The sequence below is a fragment of the Apteryx mantelli genome, chromosome 7 (assembly GCF_036417845.1).
Source record: "Apteryx mantelli isolate bAptMan1 chromosome 7, bAptMan1.hap1, whole genome shotgun sequence".
Lineage (NCBI taxonomy): Eukaryota > Metazoa > Chordata > Aves > Apterygiformes > Apterygidae > Apteryx > Apteryx mantelli.
This window is the reverse complement of record NC_089984.1, coordinates 13,408,775-13,433,355: the sequence shown is the minus strand read 5'-3', so window position 1 is coordinate 13,433,355 and position 24,581 is coordinate 13,408,775. Positions and strand designations below refer to the sequence as shown.

The following is a 24,581-nucleotide window of genomic DNA, read 5'->3' as shown; positions in this document are numbered from 1 at the left end:
GTGTTCATTTTGTAATAGTGCCTCCCCCAATTCATGAGCTACATGCAATGGCATCTTATAAAGCTACCTCTCTAGCAAACCTGTATAGCCAGACAACTGTGCCACACTTCCTTTCTATCCCCGTTATGCCCTATACTGGTTTGGCATAAAAAGGAAAGAATATAACAAAGAAATGTGGCACTTAGGTTCAGATCTAAATGACAGAGTATCATAACTTACTCACAAATTTGGAATGAAAATGGTGAGATCGCTTTCATCGTTCCTTACATTTCCTCGAAACTGTGATAAATCTATCTTACAAAAATATGTATATCTAAAAGAAAATATGCTTTATCAATATTTTCCCCTGCCATCCTGAAGAATGCATATTGGTACAACACACTTGTAGACAGACAAACATCCATCTCTTCTCCACTTTCACACCCCTTGCCAAAAAATAATTATGTATGAAATTCTACTTTAAAGCATTGTGAAGGTGGAAAACACAGTTCATAAAACCTCAGAATACCTTAAGCTAAAGATCTGTAAAAGAATTATTGGATTGCTGCTTGACAGTATTTTATCATATTTTGCCATGATACGCAGGCAGTTCCAGTGTACAAGGGTTACTGTGAGGCCCTCCTGACTTGATGCCTACATGCACACCCCCTCTACGTAAGAGGGCATGCATTCTGAAGGCAAATAGGTGTGGTAGATGAGAAAAAAGAAAAGCACTTTAGGGGGAACCTCTATCAAAGAATTAACAGACACATACATAGGATTTCAAGCCCATGGAATATCCATGTGGCTGCAGTTAGTATTCCTGGCCAATTCATACCCTCCCATCCTCCCAGTAATTATCATTCAACTATTCACAGATAAGGCAGCTCAGAGGCTGAAGTTTTTTCATAGCCACAGATGGGAATAAAATAATAGCCCCAATTCTCAGCTATTTAGCTACACTGCCTTACAGAATAAATGTGTCAAGTTCTGCACACAGCTAGTCTAACTACTATGCGACACCCTGCTTCCAGTTGGGAAACAAACTGGGACATCCTTATTCCTCACATTCCAATACTATCTCATATTTAGCTGTTCAATCTATTAAGAGAATATATGCAATAATGCCTCTGTGAGCTCTCTCTGCTCAAGGATAAGAAACTGTTTCCATTGATTATTTCTACAGCTCAAGAAGAGATTAGTGGTGTACCTCCAAAGGACCTACGTTCAATGTCTTTCATCAGTACACAATTGACAGGAAAGTTTTAATAAGTTTTAATGAACAGCTGATCACAGGCTAAATCAAGACTCAAAATTGTGTGAAATGAAAATTAATGAATATATGAAAGTTTTATCAAATATAAAAAAATTTCAAGGAATATCATATATGCACTTATAGACAGGTTAGAAGTGTCCTCATGCTTAAATACATTTTAGTGCATATACTACAGCAGTATCAGAAAGAATGGAACAAGGCAACTTGTATTTCAAATGTTCGCTTATCTGGAATCACTATTATATGGAACATTAATATTCAGATATCAATTTAGCTTTCAATTACAATACAATTGATATTGAATGAACTAGAAAAATAAAAAAAATGCAGAAGATCAAGACTGGAGGAAAGAAACTACAGGGACACACCCCCCCATTATCAGAATATGAAACAAGAACACTCAGCAGAGTGATCTTCTTGCACACTGAGAGCATTAAAGATGAGAGAATGAATTCTTGGAGCTCACAGGGCTTAACAGTTTATATGGGAACCAGCTGTGCCACTGTGACAAACACAGAAAACAACTTTTTTCCTCCTACTTAACAGAGAAACTCCATGTTTACTCTAGACAGATCAGTTAAATCTGTGCCTGTTCTATCCTATTGTATAATATAAGTACTTCTAGGTAGTAAATATTAAACAAAAACATCAGCTAGAAGTTTGTGGTGGACTTACTTGACTAAATGCTCAATATATTTAGTACAAACAGATACTGCACAATTATTTTCTGTGTCTATTCTGAGTGTCTAAGATGGTACTTGATTCAGATGCACAAAGGCGCAATCTGCATTTTAATCTTGCAGCTTTTGTGGTATCTTAAAAATAAAACTGCAGTTCTGCTTCCAAAGGATCCCGAAGTGTTTTATAAATTACACACAAAATTGTCTCCAATATATTATACTGTCTACAATACAGCTGTCCATAGCATAATTTGCATTCATTTCACACACTGCTGCTTTGTACTGAACTTGCTACTCCTGTAGCAACAAATACAGAGGCCTGTGTATGATACACATATCATAAGGTCTACATGAACATGTATAAAGCAGTGCTGCATAACACTCAAGTCCAAAGAGAAAGTAAATACTTTTTGCAAATTCTGGTGAAATTTAGGAAGGGAAAATGTAATTACTCATATAGGAAATTCAATGGGGAACAAGAAATTAGCTTCAACTTGTTCAACAGATTCTGGATTATCCCACAGGGCTAGAATCTCAGTTTTACATCTCTCCATGCTATTTCTGGACTCACTAAAAAAATAATGTTTTCATATGTAAATACAGTCAATATTTGGATTTTATCTGATGACTGGTATTTTTAAGCAAAGGCTAAGAACTGCCAAATGCTTTAAGCAATATGGCTGATAGTTTTAAATGAAGCCTGGTGACAACTGTAATTCCATTTGCAGAATATTTCAAAATGCATTTCTGTTCCCAGAAGAAAGTGTTGACATTTACCACAAAGAAATTACAGTTCCCTGCCCACTGTACTGATCAGCTTTCCTCCTGAACAATTCGCCTAATGGATGTGCAGACTCTGAAAACTTTGAATTGGAGGCAATCCAGGGGTCACCCTGTATTCAAAGGGGCTTGGCTAGACAAGGAGCAGAGTTCTTTTAAGCCTTGCTTGGATCCCTGTTTTACAGCTTCTTGCCTCTCTCTCAACTACTCTGGTGAGCTAGTAAGGAGACTGGGATGCAAACGGGAAATAGCTAGCCTAGCTTCTGAGAAAATTCAGGATGAATACACCCTAGGAACATTTCAGCCAAACTGGCAAACTTTGACAGAGAACACTATGCTGAACCTAATTGACCTTAACTTTAATATATAAAATATTTTTCTCTAATTTATGACACTGCTATTAATAACCACATTAGGCACAGAAAGGAAAGATTACTGTGGTCACTTACGTGTATTCAAAACAGCTAATACCTTGCTTTAGTATCAGAATATTATTTGCCCAGAGAGGTTGTGGAGTCTCCATCCTTGGAGTTATTCAAAAGCCATCTGGATATGGTCCTGGACAATGTGCTTTAGGTGACCCTGCTTGAGCAGGAGGGTTGGACTAGATAATCTCCAGAGGTCCCTTCCAACCTCAATTGTTCTGTGATTGTCTTAGATCAGATTTTTTTCAAAAAAATTTGAGATAAAATTTGACATATACTAAATTTGACCCCACTTTTTATGAAATTGACAATATACATCTTAAGCTACTGATTTCTTCAGGTAGGCCCAATTCAAAACAGTATGCATAATTGTTTATATATCTTATAAAAAATAATCAGCAGAAGTTACATATAAAGATGTTTTAAGAGAAGCTTAAAGAGGAAATTAAATGAGCTTGCTAATCCCCCTCCATATAGTTCATGGATTTTTAATAAACACCTATACCATTCTATCACATATACAGAGTTAAGTATGACCTTGTCACAAAACCAATGCATCATACAGATAGTTCCTACCACACGTGTACTAATTTACTCTATACAACTAAGTCCTATCTGTCTTCATCAGATGGATGAAGAGATGATGGTTTAAAAGACCAACTTTTAACACGAAACTAACTGAAAGTTAGGGAAACTTGATTATGAAGACAAAATAAAAGTTACCTTTGAAACCATCCAAGAGAATTTTTACTGATGCTACTTGAAGGTGAATCATCTGATGGCACCCCACATACTATACAAGAACAAAGAAGATACAGTTAATCTTCATTATTGCAATTACTGCTTTCATATTTGCTAGAATTCATTCAGAAACGTGCATTTTTTAAATTCCTCAGTCTAAGAAACAGATTTTGCTTTCACTACTTACCACATGAAAAGACTGGAATGGGCTAAGAAGAGGTGGTATTAAGATTTCTGAAAGTTAATTCTGACTCTTGTTCTTATTCTTTTTGCATAACCGCAGGCAACTTGGTTACTCTTGCCTCCACAGGAGATTTGAATCAAACAAAAATGTGGTACGGAACTGAAGTTAGTAAAGTGCCTGTAAATTGTACACATTATTCTATTCATGCAAACATGTAAATACAGAAAAAATCCTAGATATATCTTCATTTGCAATATTTAAAGAGTAAGAAATTTAACATGCTTATTTAGTTGTTCTTATTGTTCAGCATACAGCTTGTTGAGTATTTTGCTGGAATCTGGTCTTATTTAGAAAACAGGACTCTGGTGATACTGTTACTCCAAAAAAAAAAATTGTATGACTGAAGCTATGGACAGTTCCACATTTGTTCTCACACTGTAGTCTCCCATTCTGAGACTCAAATACACTCACAGGTTTGTATTGTAAATGTAACCTGATCACTACAAGCAGCTGATAACTAAGTAAAGTTCACATAAATTAGAGATGCCACAGCTGAATACAGGATAGGAGCTGAGGATGTTAACCTTCTCATTTTGATCTAAGCCTATATGCACTTGAGCAGACTGGTTAACTGCCATTTTTCATTCAACCTTTTTTGTCTGTGAAACCATATTCTAAGTAACCTAGAGCAGCAGGTGAAAATGCTAATTGGAAAGGACTAATTACATTATCTTTTACCACCTCCTTTCTTATACTTTTAGGAAAGTTAAGAACTTTCAAAAAAGTTGTGCTTTAGCTCCTGAGAACATACAAGTGACAGAAACCAAATCATAGCTCACAAAACTGACCCAACCACTGGGAAAAATTCAACTCTGTACATTGAAAATTAACACTTTAGTAAAAGTTATTTTAGAGCCATAGCAGAAATGTAAGACAGTAAGTTTATTTGTCTCCGAAGCCATCTTGGGAATGTCCGAATAACAACTTGGCCTAAGAACAAGCTCCTCTCCTGCTTCCCCTCCCTCCCGGTCTCTTACTATCAAGCACCCTTGTTCTCCAGACCACAGTTATAATCCATTCCCATTACAGATAAGAGTCAACCTCCTCATTAGTGGTCATTGAGACAGATTATAAGGGAACTTAAGAATATAGAAAAAACAAAAAAACAAGATCAAATTTAAAAGTCAACTGCCTAAAAATACTTTATATTAAAAGAGTCTATGTTTAAGCTTTTTGTTGACAAGCAAGTGCAAAAGGTATACTTCTTTCCTATAAATCCTGCGGCACAGCCCTTGGATGTCCATAGTGGTTGGAAAGATTCCCACAGAGATAAAGCAAGTTCCTGGCAAGATCCCTAACCCAAGAGCTCTGGTTACTCATATGACTAATCAAAAAACACATGCATTTCTCAGTGAGCAGCCCATCCCTAAGGAAAATGAACTTGGTGAAAAAAATGCTGCAACATGCTATTTTCTATAGCCAGAAAGTAGATCTTCCTCCTCAAAGCTTGCACAGTTTAAAGAAATTTTTTTTATTAATAGCTAATATTAAGAACAATATTAAGAGTTAATACTGCTAAAGCACCCGAGCTGTATTTAAATTGACTCCTTGTAATGGACCAAGGCCGAGTAAAAGGTGATACACTACCAACCTAACACCTGAGTCAGCAAAAAAGCAGCTGAGTCAGCAGGTAACAAAGGTGCTTGAAAGCCTCGGTCCCCTTGCCAGGCTAGCCAGTTAAACCCCACTCGGATAAGCCGGGTTTTCCTAACAGACTCCCCTTAAAAGGGGATTTTCATACAAACTATCCCTTTTATTTCCTTGGAGAATTCCGTGCATTCTTCTGCACGGAAGCAGCATTACTTGCACCCGTACTCACGCTGCAAGACGCTAAGCTTTTCCGCAGCAAAGGGGCAGCGTGCTACAGCCAGGCCGGGCTTCACAGCCTGCTGCGAGCACGCCTGCTGGGGCAGAAGGCAGGAGACGCACTTGAGGCAGGCTGGAAGCGCTCGCTTGTGCTTTAGCGGAGGCTCCTTCCCCCTAGCCCCAGCAAAGGCGCTCTGAGCAGAGGACAAGGCGAAAGGACGCCGGAGAGCCCCTGGGCCTCGCAGGCCCGCGCCGCGCGGCAGCGACCGTTAGCGACCGTTAACGGCGGAGCGCGCGCGCAGGGCCGCCCCGCGGCTGGCGGAAGGGGAAGCGAGGCCGGGGAGCGGCGCCGCGGAAGGGCCCCTCCCGCCGCTACAACCGACCTACCGGGGGCCGCGGGAAGCGGCCGTTGGCGCCCGCGCGAGGCCGCAGCCGCGCGAGGGTGGGGCGAGCGCGCCTTTGTAGGGGGGCGGGGGGGCGCGAGCCGCCCTCAGCGCGCATGCTCGGCACACACCCCCGCCCCCGCTCCCCCCCCGCCCCCGCCGCAGCGAGACTTCCCCGCGCCGCGCCCCCTTCCCCTCCGCGAATCCCGCCGGGGGCGGGGCGGCGGCGGGGTGGCGGCGCAGGCGCAGTGCGGCGGCGCGGCGTGCCGCGGGGCGGGGGGGGACACCCCCGCCCCCTCCGCGCCCCTCCCCCACGGCGGGGCCGTTTAAAGGCGGCGGCGGCGGCCGCCCCGCGCCCATTGTGCCTGCAGCGTCGCCTCGCGCCCTGCCCGTCCGCCCGCGCGCGCTGGGGTAGCGGCGGCCGCCGCCATGTACCGCTACCTGGGGGAGCTACTGGCATCCCGCCTCGGCGCCGGCTCCGTGCTGGCCGCCGCCGAGCCGGGCGGGCCGGCGGCCGCCGGGGGAGCGGCGGCGGCGGCAGCGTGGGGCGGGGGCCGGTGCCCGTGCCCGCGGCGGCACTACTGTGAGGCGGAGGGGAAGGAGGACGACCCCAACTTCTTCAAGATGGTGGAGGGCTTCTTCGACCGCGGCGCCAGCATCGTGGAGGACAAGCTGGTGGAGGGGCTGCGCACCCGCGAGAGCATGGAGGAGCGGCGCCACCGCGTCCGCGGCATCCTGCGCATCATCAAGCCCTGCAACCATGTGCTCAGCGTCTCCTTCCCCATCAAGCGCGACAACGGGGAGTGGGAGGTCATCGAGGGCTACCGGGCGCAGCACAGCCAGCACCGCACCCCCTGCAAGGGAGGTGAGAGCCGCGGCGCGGCCGACGGCGCCCCTCTGTGTGTCCGTGTCCCCCCTCCCCCCCCGCTGTTTAGCTGTTAACGCGGCAGGAGCTCGTGCGTGACCGTTACCGACCCGCTCGCTGCCCCCCGCGGGCCCGCTGCGCGGCCGGCCTGGTTGCGGCCGGGCGGCGGCCTGCGCCGCGGCTGCCCGCGGGAGGTGAGGGGGGCCCGGGCGCGCCTCACGCCTCGGCGGTGTCCGCCGGAGGGGGAGAAAACAAAAAAACGGGAAACTTCACGCGTGAAGTATCTGCTTCTGAGCTGAGACCTTGAGGAAAGCCGTCTGCAGGCTGCCGGGCTCTCTGTGTGAAATCGGAGTGTTCACCGAGAAAATGCCTCATGGCCCGTAGCGAAAACTAACAAGTCTTCCCAGGCACCAGCTTGGTACATAGGAAAAAAAGCAAGCTTTTTTTTTTTTCCCCCGAGGAAAAGCTAACCGCGCATAGCTATGGCCAGCTGCATGCCCAGTCAAAGCAAGCGAGGGGGTGATTCTCACTCAGTAACCCAGCAGAGCTAATCGTGTAGGAAAACAGGGTGTAATCTTAAGGAAATCAAACTCCCGATCCTGTTATTTGGTCCGAGATAGATGGCATTTCCTTCAAAAACAAGTACAGATGGTCCTCAGGGTACTTTATTCAGCAGTGCTGATCTTTGTGGGCCATTGGAGACCATTTCAGGAGCGTATAGCATCCCAATCTGGAGCTTTTAAAGTAATATATAAATCAAGGAGTTTTTCTTCAGCATAGACCAACTCTGTGGTAAATAATAGTGGTGCTTGTAGAAAACAGTTTCCTCTGTGATTTGTTTTGAGTGGAGACCGCTGACTTCTAGAATAGAGTGGGAAAGGTGTTCATGTATAAATGTTTTTGACAGTCAGCTTAGCTGTTGCATATATGACGTGGGTTATGTTACGTGGGAATTTTCTCTTTCCAGCACAAATAGTTTGTCCTGCTGATGTGGTTTCTAACTTTACAAAATTGAATGCACAGTGAGTGTTGCGTAGCATGCTTAATTCCTATCCAGAAGAGAGAATAAAAAACAGTTCAAAATGATGTGGAGGTTAACTCTTAAAATAACTTCTGGTGATAGTTTGGAACAGGAGTTCCCAACTTCAGACTTAGTCATAGTTGAAGCCTGGTTTGGATGAAGTTTACTCTGTATGGAGTGCTGCTGCTGCTATAATTTCTTTTAAAATACTGATCACTATTACACTGCTTTTTGTGGTTGCTCAGGTCAAGTTGCTTTTTGCTGCTGCTTATGAAGAGTCCTTTCCTGTGCTGCCTCTGTTACTGTTCAGAGCCACAGTTGCATATTAAAATACAGTTCAGCAGCAAATGAACTAACAAGATTTTATCAAACATCGAGAAACTGCTAATACTTCATGTTAGTATTGTTCAGAAATGGAAGACTTTATTTTCACGATGAAGAATTACTCTACACATGAACAACAGCAACAACAAAAAATAGGGCGATTGGATGCCTTCTGTTCTGATAGTTGTGTTTCTAAATCCTCAAGAGAATTTCTTGATTTTTAGTAGCAATTTGTATGCCCATCTGTCTGCGCTAAGACTCAAGAAAACACTGTAGAACTTATGGAAAGTTGTTACTGGGCCTGGTAGACTACAGTAGTCCAAGACTGTTTCTCAGTCTAATGGGCTCAAGGATATTTTGCTTGATATGATAGGTATCCATGCAGCTAGGAATATAAAATATAAATTAAAAAATGCAGAAAATAAGTAAATAATGTGACTCTTGATGTAGTCTTCCCTGCATAGCATGAGTGAGGATAGAATGGTCATGTCTGTGCTGAAAGTTTTCAGGCAGTTGGATATGGCAGCTGAAGAAAATAAACTTTGTCCTTTCCTTCCCGTGCTATTTCCCTCCCACCATGGGATTGGGGAAGGAACTGCAAATGCTGTTTCCTTTCCAGTCTATTCGGTGTAGTGATCATCAATGGATTTCACCTTCTAATGCTCTCTAGGAATTGGCTCGCTATCAGACGACAGATCTGGCTTTGTCGTAAATTTAAATGTGACATGTGATATGATATGTGCTCAGTAAGTAGTTGGAATACTTGAAACCTGTTATGAAAAAATAAGGTAGGAAATGGCAGTAGAAAATTGCTACTTAAACTGCAAAGAAAAAGGATGGTGAAGGTATTTCTGCATTTGTAGTATACTTGATTCTTCCTGAATGCACCAACAACTTGAGCTTTTGTCCAAAAGTGATTTTTTTAAACTAGATTCTTACTAGATTCTACAGGAAAAAATGCAAAGCACAGTGAAATATAGTTCAAACTTTGTAATATTGTGAAATGAGAAAACTTGCTGAAGTGACTGTCCCACATATTGTGTAGTCCAGAATCTGATGTAAGGAATTAGCAGCAGCAAGAAACAGCAAGGAGCCTGTGCCTACCTTTTAAAGAGGGCGATAAGTTGGCATTGTAAGGAAGGTTTTCAGAGCAATAGGAGGAACACAGGTCCTAGATCTTTTCAGTTGCAGAATTATGAACTTTAACTTTGCACTTACTGAAAAGTAAAATGTTTGATTAAAATAAGGTTCTTAGGATCCCCCTTATGATTAGGAATCATAAGGTTCTTATGATTTGCCCATACCAATCTTTTAAAAAGATATGTATTATGTACTAAGAAAGAGATGGCCTTTAGTTACTGCTAGGTGGTAATGTACAAGTAGGTATGCTTGGTCATCTCTGTCACTGTTGTAAGGAAATCGTACTTCAAACTCTTCTCTCATGGGTATTTCATGAGTTTTAAATATTATATAAATATAATCAAATTTGTTTTTACGTCTTTAAGAGCAATTAAAGAAAAAGTGCTTGGTATGTCCAAGCATTATTAATAAGCTGAATGATGAGAGATGATGTTTAAAGAGTATTAAGTACTGTTTTGTGTACAGATTAGACAAAAGGCCAAAGCAGGCTTTAAGACTGAAGTATATGATTCAGGAAAACAAATGTTTTTCATGCTTCTCAAGGTTGTCCTTTAACTTTTTTTCCCCTAGTTTCTTGATATACATCTATACTGAAATACTTCATTAGTACTTCTGTGTATGTTTTGGTTTGTAAGGTCATTTACAGATTTAGCCATTAACTAATCAAGAATTTATACTGTAAATCAAATAAATTCTTGATTTAAATGCTGTGAACCTAGAGACAGTTCAATTACTCTAGGAAACAAACACCAAATAAATATTTTAATGTTTCTGAATGCTAAGCAGTACGTCACTGTTTCTACTAAACATCTGTGTTTGTAGCTTAACATCATAACAATAAGAATATGTTTCCTTTTGTTACAGGTGACTCTTAACATCACCTTCACTTTTCTTTGCCTGCTGATTCTCCCCTAGAGTAAAACCTTGATTCCTGCATGGTAGTCCAGCCCAAATCTGGAAAGTGCCAAACCGAGTGTGAGGTTGATCTTTATGGAGTAACTTTAACACTTGGATGGGCATGTGAATGATACCTGCCAGTGGGAATTCAACAGTTTGTTCACTTAATCTTTCTGTACCAAATCTTCTGTTGCCTGCAAGTAGACAGAGCTCAGCAGAGTGAATGCCAGAAGAGGTCTGCTCTGAAAATAAGCGTTCTGAGTGAATGATTGTGGCCTGATACAGAAGTGAAAGGGCAGACCACATAGGTTGGTCTGAATGAGGACAAATTCAAGATTAGTCTTAAATTTTTGCGTAGGCCAACTTCTATACCTTGATGGGAAACTTGACTGTCATATTTTACAAGTAACCAAGTTTAAAAAGTAAATGTTCTAATACCCTATTTCCAATAATTTAATGTATAGTTAATATAAATAGGAAATTCAGTAATGACTTACTTATCCCACCATCCTCTCTCCCTCCAAAACAGATTTAGAAACATAAGTTGACTTGATTGTGTTGGGACACAGTTGTCACTACACAATAGTGCATGTGATTCACTTCATTGGGTAAAGAGAAGTGCTTTTCAGGAAAACTGGCACTAAGTACTGAAACATGCTTTGTTTTCAGCTTAACTTCAATTTTTTTCATGTCATTGAAAGAACCTAGAAATAACAGTTCTGTCTGTGTCTTGCACCGCTTCTCTATTTCATTGTTTTAGAAAAGAATCTTTAACTATTTTAAGGGTTGCAAACCAATGCGACTCAAGGAGGTGGTGATTCTTTTTCTTTTTTCTTCTGTGCTTTAGGAGTCTTTACAAAATGGTCATGAATATTAAGTGGTAGGTCTTGCACTGTACTGGCTCCAGCATACAAGTCCAGGTTTTAAAGATTCCATTTTCTGCAATTTAACTCTTTGGAAAGGAAAATTTAATTAGAAGAGGAAAAAAAAAGTCTTATCCCACTGAGAATATGGAGATAAGCCCTTGTGTGTTGGAACTCCTGAAGCAAGTTGCTTATGATCCAAACTGAGTATTTATAATATTGGACTGATGTTCGGGGTAGCTGAAGTACTGGTGTTGGTCAGATCAGTCTTTCCCTTGCTTATGTGGTGACTTGCGTGCTAGTGGCCAGAACTAACAGGAAACCACAGCTGCTCTTGTTCATGGCAGTGACAGCTGCCTAAAGAACTAAAACCAAATACAGTACAGGAAGTGAGATGGCTGAATACAGATGACTTGCTGAAAAGTACCCTGGAAGTTCCTATTTAAAACATTTAATCTTTGTAAATAACTTTTTCAAGTTTTATGGAACGTATAAAACTGGTTAAACTGCTTTTCTCATGAGGTCATTGCTGACAACTGTTTTCATTAATAGGTCAGTTTCAGAGAATAGATTAGTGAAAATAACCAATGTGCAAATACAAATAAGTTAATTTTGAGTTCATAGCTGCTTAGTAGTATGGAAATGATGCTGTGTTTGTTTGGCAGCATTTACTGCAGGGATAAAACTTTTAGAGTCTGCTCATGTTAACTGACTGTCTAACAGGTCTGGTATTAATGAAAGCAAGTTAATAAGAGTTGTGAAACAGCATAACCTTTTGTTTATGCTCACTCAAATTGCCTTAACTAAGTCTCAACTACTTCCTCAGTTCAGCAACACTTTAAAACTATCTTTAGTTCCAGAGTAGATTCAGTCTGACTTTCATGTACATAGAAGTTTTGGGATTTTGAAAAACTTTGTCATACATTACTTGAAAAGTCATGTTCCATGTCTGTATTTGAAGACATGACTCTTACTTTATTTGCTCATTTGACTTGGAGGTGAATGAGTCTGATTTCCTGTGTGGTGCTTGCTTTGGCTTGCTACCAGAAGCAGCTATTCAGTATGAGGAGACTTTCCTGTCTTCTGGTTTTGGCTGCTTCTCTTCTGCCTACCAGGATTTCTTCTCTTCTGACTTAACTATGTGTTAATGAGCTTCTTACTAAACAAGGCGATATTCATTCATTCTTCCCTTGCTGCACTTCTGTTGCAGAGGTCTAAGGCTCATACCAGTATCAGTGCCCAGTCACCAATAGCCTCTGTCATACATGTTACCTTGTCTAAAACTGTATACATACATCATGATGGTAACTTGTCTGCAAAAGAAAAGACTTTACTGGCAAAAGTTGGAGCAGTACAACCCCATGGGTTGTCTTTACCTTAGTGGCATAGGTTATTCCCCCTTGAAAATGGAGAAGTAAGCAGTAGGGCTATAAGGTAACTTCAACAGAGCTGCATTTATCCTGGGGTTGTGTTGGTGTATTTGCTTTTTAAGTGATGTGTGTATGAACATCTGTAGCCCGGGGGTCTTAGAGGATAAGATAAAGAAATGAATCTTAGGGGCCATACAACATATGGAACTATAACATAGACCATCTGTAACCTGAAATAAACCATGGAAACTGGTCTAACTTCAAAGGAATCAGGGTTTTACAGATAAAGACTGGTAATTAGCCTAACTGTGATAACATTTGTAGTATTATAGCTAAAGCTTATATGAGTGCCTGATTTTCACAGGTTTTTATTTTCCTATTGTAGCATGCCTAACTTTACAATAAGTGCAATAGTGGATATATGTTTAAATTGCAAATTGAAAACAAACAAACAAAAAAAAAACACCCAAAGAAAACAGGACAAGGAGTGGCATCCTATACTTTTTGTGGCCTTTTATAAATTAGTCACAGTTCTCAGTGAAGCATATGATTTTTTTAACCTTTGATATTCTAGTAAAAGCCTATGCCTTGCTTCTCTGGCTATGAATCTTTTCAGTCTCAGCTTATTCATAATCAGCTCATGCCGTTTGTTCAGTAGCCAACTTTGTCCTTGAGCTTAAATAGTTGTTTTCCCTTGCTACTGTTGGCTCCTTGTCTATTTATAGAGAGATCATGCCTCTCTCAGCATTGAGCTTTCTGGATAAACACTTGTTTAGGGGGCTGGGAAGGGGAACCTCTTGGGTATTAGACCCCTCATTCTCTGGTCATCCTAGCAGGTATTCTTTGCACCTGATCCGCATGAATTACAAAAGCTCCATCTTGCTAGGAAATAAGCTATTAGGCACAGCTTGGAATTTGCCTGCTTCATGTCAGCACTATGGTGACTTGTTTTTCTGGCTCCTATGGCATTTGGACCACAGAAGTAGAGGCCAACTCATGTGTTATTCCCTTCTCTACACACCCACACATGGTATTAATATCTTTATCTCACTGTATCATCCTTATTACTACAGTGTTCCGAGTGCCTCCTAATGAACAACTTAATCTTTTATGCAGGATTGAGGCAGTTTTATAGATGAGACATGCACTCTATCTTTACTTCCTAGTGCTATTCACTAAGTGCATAAATTCGGGTAATAAGTGTTGGGCTGGTGTTATACAAAATCTGTCACATTAACATTTAAAACACAAGACCTTACTAATGCATCACATATTACTTTAATAGAGAATATTCTTGGCCTTCCTCTGCATGGAATGAAATAAGCTTATATGTATGTATATTTGAAATAATAAAATGGCTTATGGAAAGTATAAAAGAAGTGATATTCTGAAGTATTCTGTCTAGTTCAGTGCCTTAATGGTCACTGTACAGATACTTAAGGCTACATGGGAGTTGTTTTTTTAATCAGAATGGTGGGATGTGTCCATAAGGAAGGCTGTTCCCTATTCCAGGTTATATCTAGCTAATGCTGTATGTGAAGAAAGGCATATTTTTATCTCCCCCTCCTTGGCAGTTAGTGAATTGAATTTAGGAATGAGTAATTTTTGTTGCTGATTAGTGTACAGTGTTCTTGTTTTCCAGTGCTGAATTACTCATCTTGCTTTGTTAGCTTTCCCTGGAATTTTTTAGTCTTCAAAAATTACAAATTTGTCATTGTGCTGTTTACTGCACTTTTCAAATAATTAAATAAGGCTGAGCAGTTTCCTTGTAGGGAATCTTGGAAGGACTACTGGCTTTTGGGGATTAAAAAAAATATAGTTGTCCTGAAAGAGCCTAATGATTGCTTTGAAGTTCTGTTCCTACTGAAATTCATCTAAATGAAAATGTTATACATGGATGCAAAGCTAACATTAAGGAACCAAGGTATTGCAGTAAATGCTGGAGCTGATTTATGGATTTTGTTTGGGGATTTTGCAGATAGAGGTAAGGAGAACAAATGCACCATGTTAGCAAGAATTGTGACCTGTAAAATGCCCAAATTAGTCTCAAAGCTCAAAAGATAATCATGACTAGAAGAAAATACTGAAGTCAAAGCAGGACAAAAGCCTCGGTTAGATATGAGTAATTCAGACTGAGATGCAAAGCTGTTCCAGGTTGTGGTGCACTTGAAGGACTCACCACGATTCCCAAGATACTCAGTGCAGGAGGAGCAGCTTACTGAGTGTGTTGCTCTGGGCTGTCACCTTGGTAACTATTTAGTTTTGAGACTTGTCTTTGAATACTTCACCCTCACTAGTGATGAGGGCATATGCAGATTACTATTCTTTATGATAACTGAACTAGAAGATCAGGAAATAATTACACTAACTTTCCTAAGTGCATTTCTCTAGATTTTTAGGCAAACTAGAAAGACAGTAATCATGTTCTCTAAAAGCTGATGGTTCTGTATATCTTCTCTTTTTTAAGTAAGCATACTGAAAACACAGAACATAATGGAACACAACAGAATCTGTACAAAGTAAAATCTAGGATGTACAGCTGGTTACTTTTTCTTTGAAATAAAGATTTTCTTTACATGCCTGTTAGTACAATCCTTAGTACAAATCTTAATTTACATTTTTACAAATTGCTGTTTAAAATGGTAACTGACAGTTGCTTTAAAACTCACATGCAGGATGCCTACAGACACCAGTTATATCACAGAATCCAAAATACAGTCTTATCGATAATTACTATTTTGACATTTATTTCAAAAATGCTGTTTTAAGTGCTTTGCTATCTCTACTTGGAAAAGTTAAAATTAATCCATAACATCTCTCTAAGAAGCTAAGCTTAAATCATGAGCAAATTTTACTGTGGTCAAAACAACTATTGGGCTCAGCACAGATAGCTGTGTAAGGTATAGCATCTCCAAAATATGGAAGATCATAAAACAGAAGTTTCAAAAGCTAAGACACTGTAATGTGATGATAAAACCTTCTCTTTATACTACCCAGTAATAAAATTTTTTTTCCTCATGTAGAACGTCTTGTGCATAGCAAAACCAACCTATCACTCAGCATACTGTTTAACTTCTTGGGGTGTGGCAAGGAAAGAGAATACTCCGCTAGAAGAAGAATTTGTATGTTTTCCGATGAAAAGTATTTTCCATGGCAGTGAGTCATGCAGTAACTTGAGGTTTTCTTCAAACTATTTTGTCTAACTAGTTTGCTGTAACAGTCACAAGTTTCCAGAGACCTACTATGAGGGACTTGCCAGGGTTATAAAATGCTAATCTTGCTGTGTAGCAGTGACTTTCATTGCTTATGTATTACAAATCTTTTGCAAAAAAACAAAAAAAACCCAAGAAAAACAGTATTGTATCTGTGTATATGGTCTATTTTAGAATCAGGCTGTTGAATACGTCTCCAAAAGAGCTGTACAAATGCATGGCAATACTCTCCCCCTGCCAAAGTAGGAAGCTGTCAAACTGAATTTCACTGATGTCCAAATACAATAGAAATTAAGTCTTTTGTCTGTGTGCATCCTCTTGCAGATGGCATGTACATCATTCTCAAACGCCTGGCTCTCAGCAGCCCTCACAGCTTAGCACAAATAATTCCCCGGTCGAGGTGGGCCTCCTATAGATTAATCACAGTTCCTGGAAAACAATTATTGGCCTAATTGTGAAAAGGAATAAAATGTTAGCATATTTTACATGTTGTCCCTCTTTTGCTACAGAAGGAGAAAAAAAATCATACCTGTCACTAAACTGGGAAGCTATCCCCTGAACTATGTCTGTGGTAATAAAAATATTTAGCAGATAAACTGTAACTAAGTAGCTAGTGAAGTCAGCACAACTCTCAGAATTGGCTAGTCTCCCACTTCGGAATATAAGCCTTTAGACAAGTTGATTCAGTTAAAACTGTTTAATAGGCTACAGAAGAAGCTAAATCCTGCTCAAAAATATAAAAGAAAAGGACAATTCTTCCAGAAGAGGATGATTTCAGCCTCAAGTTTAAAAGTTGTCCCTATTCTGGTATGTGTACATGGGTGACTAATAGGTGTCTCAGCTGAAAGCCTTTCAATACTGGGTTAATCTCAGAACATTTTCCCTAGTTCACCTAGTATAAAAGTGTAATATTTATTGCAATAAAATATATAGCAGCCCTCAATAAACTGGAAATGTAACTGAACTGCATGTGTGTGAAGCCTCTAGCTACACTGCTGCTTGTTCAGTTTTTCAGATTGCCTCTTCCATATGATAAATATGCAGAAGAGACCACTCTCTCCTTTTTTGTGTTCTGTTTCCCTGTTAAAAATGTAAAAAAAGATAAGTAATCCTAACTCTTAATCCACCCGCTGCTTTCCATATATCAATAAACAGCGTTTTGTGTGCCTGCAAAGGTATTACTGACATAGTTCTAGCAAAACGGCTTTGTGTACATGGCTTGGTGAAGTTAGAACAAATATGCAGGTTGAATAAATACACAGTGACCTAGTTCAGATGGGGATAGAGGAGCAGAGTTCATTCCTGCGGAGCACAGACTGGGGCTTCGGGCCTGGCTGGCTTGAGCAACGCCGCCGGACGAGGTCCTGAGCGTACCTGCGCAGCCATGAGGGCACGCTGGCCCCAGGCAGGCCTGGCTGAGCCATGGGTGGTGGCTCTTCTTGCTCAGGGACTACCCCTCCGGGTAGTCAGCAGGTTACCTACCTGAGGAGGGTAACCCTCCTCCGAGTTAGGCGTGTGAAACACTATGTACACTGTATCTCAGACTGTTCTGCTGGGCCTTAATAGATTCCACTTAAATTTCAAATGTTTTTTCCTGTGAGAACCTTCTTGGAAGCCCAGGCAGGCTTCCTATATACCTTATCGCTGCCTAAGTCAGAAACTAATTAATTTGCTTTTGGAGCCCACCCTCCTTCCCGTGTACACTCTAAATTTAAATTCTGTCCTGCGGAGGCCTGGTGCTTTCTTTTACTGTTTGAACTCGCATAAGAAAGCAGAACTTGGCCCTCAGCTTTATTTGGGCAACATTCAGTTCCTTTGAAACTAGGGCTGTTTCCAGAGCATCCAGGAATGGCTTTCACAGGGGCAGAGTGCTTTAGTTTGGATAATGTATGCTAGCCTTTTTTCACTTCTGAGGACCTGAATATGTGCTTCTCTAGATAATAGGAAATTTGTGGCGCCTTGTCCTAGCATCTAAAGGACACTCTGTGCCTGCTCCAAACCACCATGCAACTTGGCACAACCTGCAGCCTGTCTTTGGAGGATTTGGGGAGTAGAGGAGAGAAGAAATTCTGCACAGCTCTGTTACAGTTAATGATGATGCAGACTAAGCTTGGATAGAAGCTAATGTATAGCTGTAGGGCTTTTTGCTGTTGCCCCATGCGTTTGTGGGAACTGTGAGGATCCTAAACTTTGTGTTTAGGCCTCTGCACTCCTGTATATGCGCCCTGTCAGTTTGTCTAAAGTTTTCTACTTTGCAACTACCTCTAAAATATGAGGATTTTAACTTTTTATTCAGTCAATTTATTGGACAGTTATAACCCATTTCTTAAAAGACTTTTGAGAGTCAGGCAGGTGAACAGATCTCCCTGCCTTTACATAATCATTTTCCAGTTGGTTTTGAACTGCCTTGAAGGCCACAGTCACCAATTTTGAATCTGAGCCTCTATCAAACCACAACAATACAAATTTGAATCCGGATCATTTGTCAACACATGCTTGCAATTCTGCTGAATAAATCAGAGCAGACAAAGCAGATTGTGCTGGGTTTTATGCAGGGTGCAGGAGGGGTGACTTGATCACACACAGCCTTGCTGGTAGAGTTAGTCTATCAAAATGTTGTGAACAAATTTGAATTAGCAGAGTGGCTTGCTGCTTTTTGTCATGCGTCTGCCTAGCAGTCAGAGCCATGAAGCTGTGTATGGTTTCATTGGACCTCAGCCATACGTATTACAAAGCTCATAGCTTAACAGAAGCTTGCATTACTCTAGCAAAGGGATGTTGATTATGACCTATACTGATAAGTTACGTTCAGGAACACAGTTCATCTTGTATAAACAGTGAATGAAGTTCAAAGTTAAAGATCTTGCGGTATGCTCATGTGCTTTATCAGCCTATTAAAAAACAGGGACTGAGTTACCTATCAGCTTGACTCTCGGGGAACATTCACTTTTGTTCCAAGGTTGAGAGTTGCTGTTAAATGACTTAATAGAGAATTGTTGAAGTCTTTAATTCCTGCTAAAGAAAGATAGATTTTTAAGTAGGAGAATGGGGGGTTGTTCTTAAAAATCTTAAAGCAAATGGGTTGATAAGTTAAATACTTGCATGTTATAGATGGGTGGCCTAGAATTAGCCATCCCAGTTTATAAATACCTGAGAAGTTACTCAGTGAATTCCTTTTTTCTCCTGTGTGTCTTACAGGTATTCGTTATAGTTTGGATGTTAGCGTGGATGAAGTGAAAGCCTTGGCATCTCTAATGACGTATAAATGTGCTGTGGTTGGTAAGTGATGATTTGTCAAGCAAGAACACAATCTTGACTTTCAGTCAGTACTGATGTAATTTACAGAAAAGCATCTGAAGGATTAAATTAAGTTTTAGACACTAATCTTTGACTAAAATTTGCATCAAGTGGGTAAAAAATGTATAGTGACTAATATAATCAGGTATATTCCTTCTGCTGTTACTGTAGCTCCTTGGGCTCAAATAAAGTTGCATTTTCATTTGGAAAGTCCAAACTCTGCTAGTTACCCACCTATAAAAGTATTGTTTCTGGAAGACAAATCCATGTATGGCAGATGTTGATCTGGAGGAGGTAATTTTAAGGGGAGAAGATGGAGACTGAAGGATTCAGGCAGGGGAGCTGTGGAGGGAGAATAGGGATAAATTTCCTTTATGGGTTAAAAAGAAGTGTAATTCATATGTGGCTGCTTAATTGCAGTGGAATTTGGAGAGCAACTAAACATTCTGTGCATGAAAACAAAATACTTTTTTCTTGTGTAGAGGGAAACTTAAGACTTGCAAAGTAAATTTTTTGAGCTGAAACAGTAAATAATAAACTGTAAAAGTTCTTGTTGTTACAAATGTTAAGTAGAAGAGCTTGAAGGATATACAAGATTTAAATCATGAACTTAAAGTGTCAAAGACAATTTTCAAGCTGCCCTTGAAAGATTTCCCCTTTTAAAAGGAGTCCCCAGGTCAGATTATAGCTTACATTTGTGAAGCCCTGAGCATGGCAAAACCAAATTCACTGCAAAAATCAAAGATATGATTCACACAAATTATTGATGTGTTCTGCCTTTATTGTTGAAAAAGTAAAATAATTTTCCTTTGCATTCTTGTAGATGTGCCATTTGGTGGGGCAAAGGCTGGTGTCAAGATCAATCCCAAGAACTACACAGTAAGCTTAATCATAGATAAAAATTCAGTTAACTGCAGTACTGAAGCCAGCCAGTTTAAAAAGCTCTTCTAAGGGCATTATTGACAACTTAAAATTTCCTGCCACTTCTGCCTCTGTAGAGGCTGAATTAAGCTTGTGTGTGTAATAGGTAGGAAAGAATTTTTAGAAGGTGTATATATAAGAGGTCAAATACTTCAATCATTTAGTTCATTCCTTTTTTATCTTGAGGCCATAAGACTGCAGACCATTTGGAACCTAATTTCTTTTTTCAAGTTGATATTGTTAATAAGGGCTTAAATTAAACTACTCTCGCAAAAAAAGTTAATGTTTTTGTTTATTATGACAAATAGTTTTATGGTCCATTAAACCTTTATACGCAGTGTTCCAGTGTAAATAATAGCTAACTTGGGTTAAAAAAAGTTTACTGCAGGCTTGCCTTCTTGCCCTAATTAAAATAACTTGTATAGAAAAGAATGCTCGAATATGTATCAGATATTCTAGGCTCAAAACTCATGTGAGGATTTGTGTGAAGTACCTCAGGACTGTGTCGATTATGTAACCTGCAGGCCGGCTATTGCTGTTGCTGGGTATAAATCTCTCGCGTGGGCTATCGGACTTGTTTGCTGGAAACCTCTGCTACAAGCACAGGTGGTTCTTTCTGTGCTGCATTCCTGACTTGTCATGGATCAGAATGTACAGAAAGTCAGTCGAATGTTTCCTTGTGCTGTCTGAATACCAAGGGACTGTTAGGGAGTGGCGTATAAACTACATAAATATGTGAATCATCCTTTCATAAAAAAAAAAAAAAAGGCATCTTTTTACACTTGGGTATTAGTTTTAGCAAATGTTCATAAGCACTAATGATTTCTTGTGATATTTATTGCATTTTCTTTATAGGACAATGAATTGGAAAAGATCACAAGAAGATTTACCATGGAGCTAGCAAAAAAGGGTTTCATTGGTATGTTGTGTAAAATTTTAATAGTAAAATTTAGGAATCTGATTTATTCTACATTGACAATGTCCACTAGAGAGTATCCTTGAAATAATTGCATTTTTGAGCTGTAAATAATTTGGGTATGATACTTTCAACAAAGAACCACAAAGAATTGAGTCATTGCAGCTTACTACATATCGAAAGGAACTGTATCTTAACTTAAAGACTTTTTTCTGGAGGTTGCTATGCTATCAAAAGCCACAAAAGCTGAGGTTATAGGGTCTCTTATGGATGGAGTAGAAAATCCTGACCAAGTTTGTTGCAATTTTAATCTCTAATATGGAGCCGTTCACTGTTACTGTTTCCTGTAGTCTCATTTGAGGCTTTTGGCAGATACCAGAGGAAACAGAGGAAGGAAATGGAAGATCCACCCCAGAGAAAGTTTTGATGGCTTCACCCATGACAACCACAGGCTACAGAGGAAGCTAGGCAAGAAGTGTAGGTGTCTGTTGTAACAGACCCTCAGCTTTTGTAGTGGTAATAGGTGTCTCATTTAGAGACTCAAACCTGAGCTGAACTGATAGCTTGCTGTCTGAAGGTCTGGAAGTTTCCTCTTGAATAAAACTGGACATGATTAGCTCAACTCCTAATTAAATGGAGAATCTTTACCTGTAGAAGGTTCTTATTCAAATGAAGGCATGTAGCAAGGCATATAGCTAGTCAAGTGTCTGCCATGTATTCCTGATGTTTAACTGCCTCTAAGAATGTATATTAATTTACCTGCATTTTCTTTTCTCTGACCAGAGTGTTTCTCATCTAAATTAAGCTTCTTTGAAAAGCACTTATTGATGTTACATGTGACTAGTGTAATAATATACACTATACTAATGATAACAATTGTTAGTTCAGTGACACAAAAATAGTTTGACACTTAAAATAGTTTGATGAAATTCATCTCCCTTTTTGACTTTATGGTAGGGGCTGTATAGCTTTCAAAACCTTTAAAAGTGCTTAGAAGACGACTTTGTAGAGGCAGACTTGGGTTTAAAGTCTTGCTTAGCAGGACCCTTTGACCTTAAATAGGTTGGCTAAATACCTCTTTTAATTATCTAGAAAAAAGAGACTAAATTTGCTGTTAGTACAACAGATGTACAAAGGTTCATTCAAAGATTTAGTTCATCAGGAAAGCTATAATATACCCTTCTTGAAATGAGGGGTAAATTCAAATGTATATGCTGTAGTGCAGTGACTAGAACAGCCTACCTTAAAAATTTAACCAAAAATTTTAAACTCAGCTGGGAAGGAAAAAGAAATTCATAGAAATACATAAATGTTCTAATACAAAAACAATTAACAGTATGGTATATAGGAGTCATACCTAAGTAGTGTCCTTCCTGTTGTTATAGCAGTGATCATCAAAAAAGTAAAAGTATGATTCTGATGCATTATCTTACTCTAACTTTTCATTGACAAACTGACCTTCATTTTACTGAGTGGCTTGTGTATTGTACAAATGCCTGATACAAAATTTAAAACCAAACTGAATCCAAACAACCCTGTTACTTGAATAATCAACTGAGGATTAAATAAGAAAACAGTTCTTTGCCAAGTCCCGCTCCAAGGAATAATGTTTGAAGATAACTTCATGTTTGATCCTTAAGAGCTGTTTTCACTGTGGCCAACAGGACCTGGTGTTGATGTGCCTGCTCCTGATATGAGCACAGGGGAGAGGGAGATGTCCTGGATTGCTGACACCTATGCCAGTACCATAGGACACTATGTAAGTTTTGGGCAGAGGCTTTGAAGTAGACAAGCTTTCTTGGTCTTTGCAGAAATCCTGTCATCACTGTTCTAAGTATTTATTACCATGCTGCTTCATCATATGATTTTATTTAATTATGTGAATCTAAATATTTTCTTGCAACTGTAACAACTTAATTGATAGGAGATTTTTAAGCTGCAGTTAAGAAAAAAATAGTTTAAAATAAATAAAAGCTACTTTTTATGTTAGGCTTAAATTATGTTTGTCTGATACCATACCAATTAGGACTGTTCAGCAAAAAGAGAATATACGTTTTATAAAGGTCTTGTAGTCTAAAGACTTAATCTAAAAATGCTTTTTAATTTTACCATTTCCCTCAGCTTTTTCATTGGTAGTATAATTACTGTAAAGTTGTTAAGCAAATATGTAGTTCGTAATAGTTGGTATAGTCTTAACGTACTGAAATTTTTCAGCTTTGGACTACCAAATTTACAAGTGTTATTAAATAAAAGGTTAGCTTTTAAGTCATTCAAGAGACCATGTAAATCACTTCTCACTATTGGTATAACACCACAACTGTATTAAAAATTTCTCTATGTGGTCCCCTGAAAGTAACAAGAAATCAGCATAGACTTTAGCAAGTTATCGAAAAGGTAAAGCAAAAGGCGCTGGTACAATTTGTTGCTCAGAAAGCATTCAAAAAAAATTTTTTTTCTATTTTTAATTATAGCACTTAATTTGACCTTTGTCCTTATGTTGCTTATTGGGTTATTTGGACCAGTTTTGACCGTTCCAGAAACACAACTGTTGACCAGGGAAATATTCCTATTGTATACCTCTGACAGGTTGGGCAAAAATAATATCTATAACAGACAACTTATTTCTTAAGTCTCTACTGTCTATGCTATCTGAACTTTCTAGTATCTCTTTCAGACATCATTTCTGCTACTCCAGCAGGTCATAGTTTCCTAAGTAATCCTGCCATAGCTTCGTGGCAGTGTGTTAATATGCTAAGCTATTGCATGTTTCGATAATAAAAGATGCTTTATTCTCACTCTCTGCAGTCGCTTCCAGCAGTTCCTCAGAAATACGGCAGGGTACATTTTCCCCCCAACACTCCCCAGTAACTAGGCATTATAACTGCCCAACACGTATTGCTCTGGCATGTCTGGTCGAGACCTGCTTGTCTTTCTCAAGACAGCGTGCTTCCGGGCAAAATACTTGTCCTGTGCTATTTGTTGCCCATACCAATAGCGGAGAGGGTGGCATGGTTTGTCCTAGATCTGAAATACAGTCTAAAGTGTCTTCTGGGGGGAAAAAAAAAAAAATGCTTGAAGAGGCTGTAGCTAACTGATTACTTGAGCTGAATAGCTCTTCCACAGAGCAGTCTGATAGCTAGGGAAATCTAAAGCATTACTTGCTGTTGGATATTCACACATTTAGATGTAAATCTTTCATTAAAAACTTTAAACCTTATAAAAGGTCAAAAATACGGCTTCAGAAACACTTCAGGGTGCAAACTGACAACTTACTCCCCCAATCATAACTTAACATTCCATCATTTAAGAAAACTACTGCCTCAAGGTATTTTAAGTTTTAATACAGTAAGTGTACTCGTTGCACTCAAATGCATACTTCACTGGGATACAGCAGACTTGCTATTATAAGAATGATGCTGAAGACTAACAACATAGAGATGG

The 24,581-nt window shown here is 39.6% G+C and overlaps 2 protein-coding genes across 8 annotated transcripts in view; one reads left to right on the top strand and one right to left on the bottom strand.

Annotated features, from left to right (window-relative positions):
• The window catches only part of SHLD2 (shieldin complex subunit 2), a 52,131-nt gene extending 45,719 nt beyond the window's left edge, over positions 1 to 6,412 (bottom strand). The window contains exons 1-3 of one of the 7 annotated variants that reach the window (XM_067299805.1): positions 6,319 to 6,412; positions 4,069 to 4,183; positions 3,864 to 3,933 (exon numbers count right to left, since the gene is read on the bottom strand). The gene's annotated coding sequence lies outside the window, so the exon portion shown is untranslated. Of the gene's footprint in view, positions 1 to 3,863; positions 3,934 to 4,068; positions 5,606 to 5,944; positions 6,286 to 6,318 lie in introns of those variants that run through there. The other 6 variants (XM_067299803.1, XM_067299807.1, XM_067299804.1 and 3 more) reach the window with 6 other exon arrangements.
• A 295-nt stretch (positions 6,413 to 6,707) lies between these two features.
• Positions 6,708 to 24,581, top strand: part of GLUD1 (glutamate dehydrogenase 1) — a 30,728-nt gene continuing 12,854 nt past the window's right edge. The window contains exons 1-5 of the mRNA XM_067299802.1: positions 6,708 to 7,179; positions 19,205 to 19,285; positions 20,127 to 20,182; positions 21,080 to 21,143; positions 22,805 to 22,899. Of these exons, the coding sequence (XP_067155903.1) occupies positions 6,744 to 7,179; positions 19,205 to 19,285; positions 20,127 to 20,182; positions 21,080 to 21,143; positions 22,805 to 22,899 (732 nt within the window). The 5' untranslated portion in view covers positions 6,708 to 6,743. The remainder of the gene's footprint in view (positions 7,180 to 19,204; positions 19,286 to 20,126; positions 20,183 to 21,079; positions 21,144 to 22,804; positions 22,900 to 24,581) is intronic.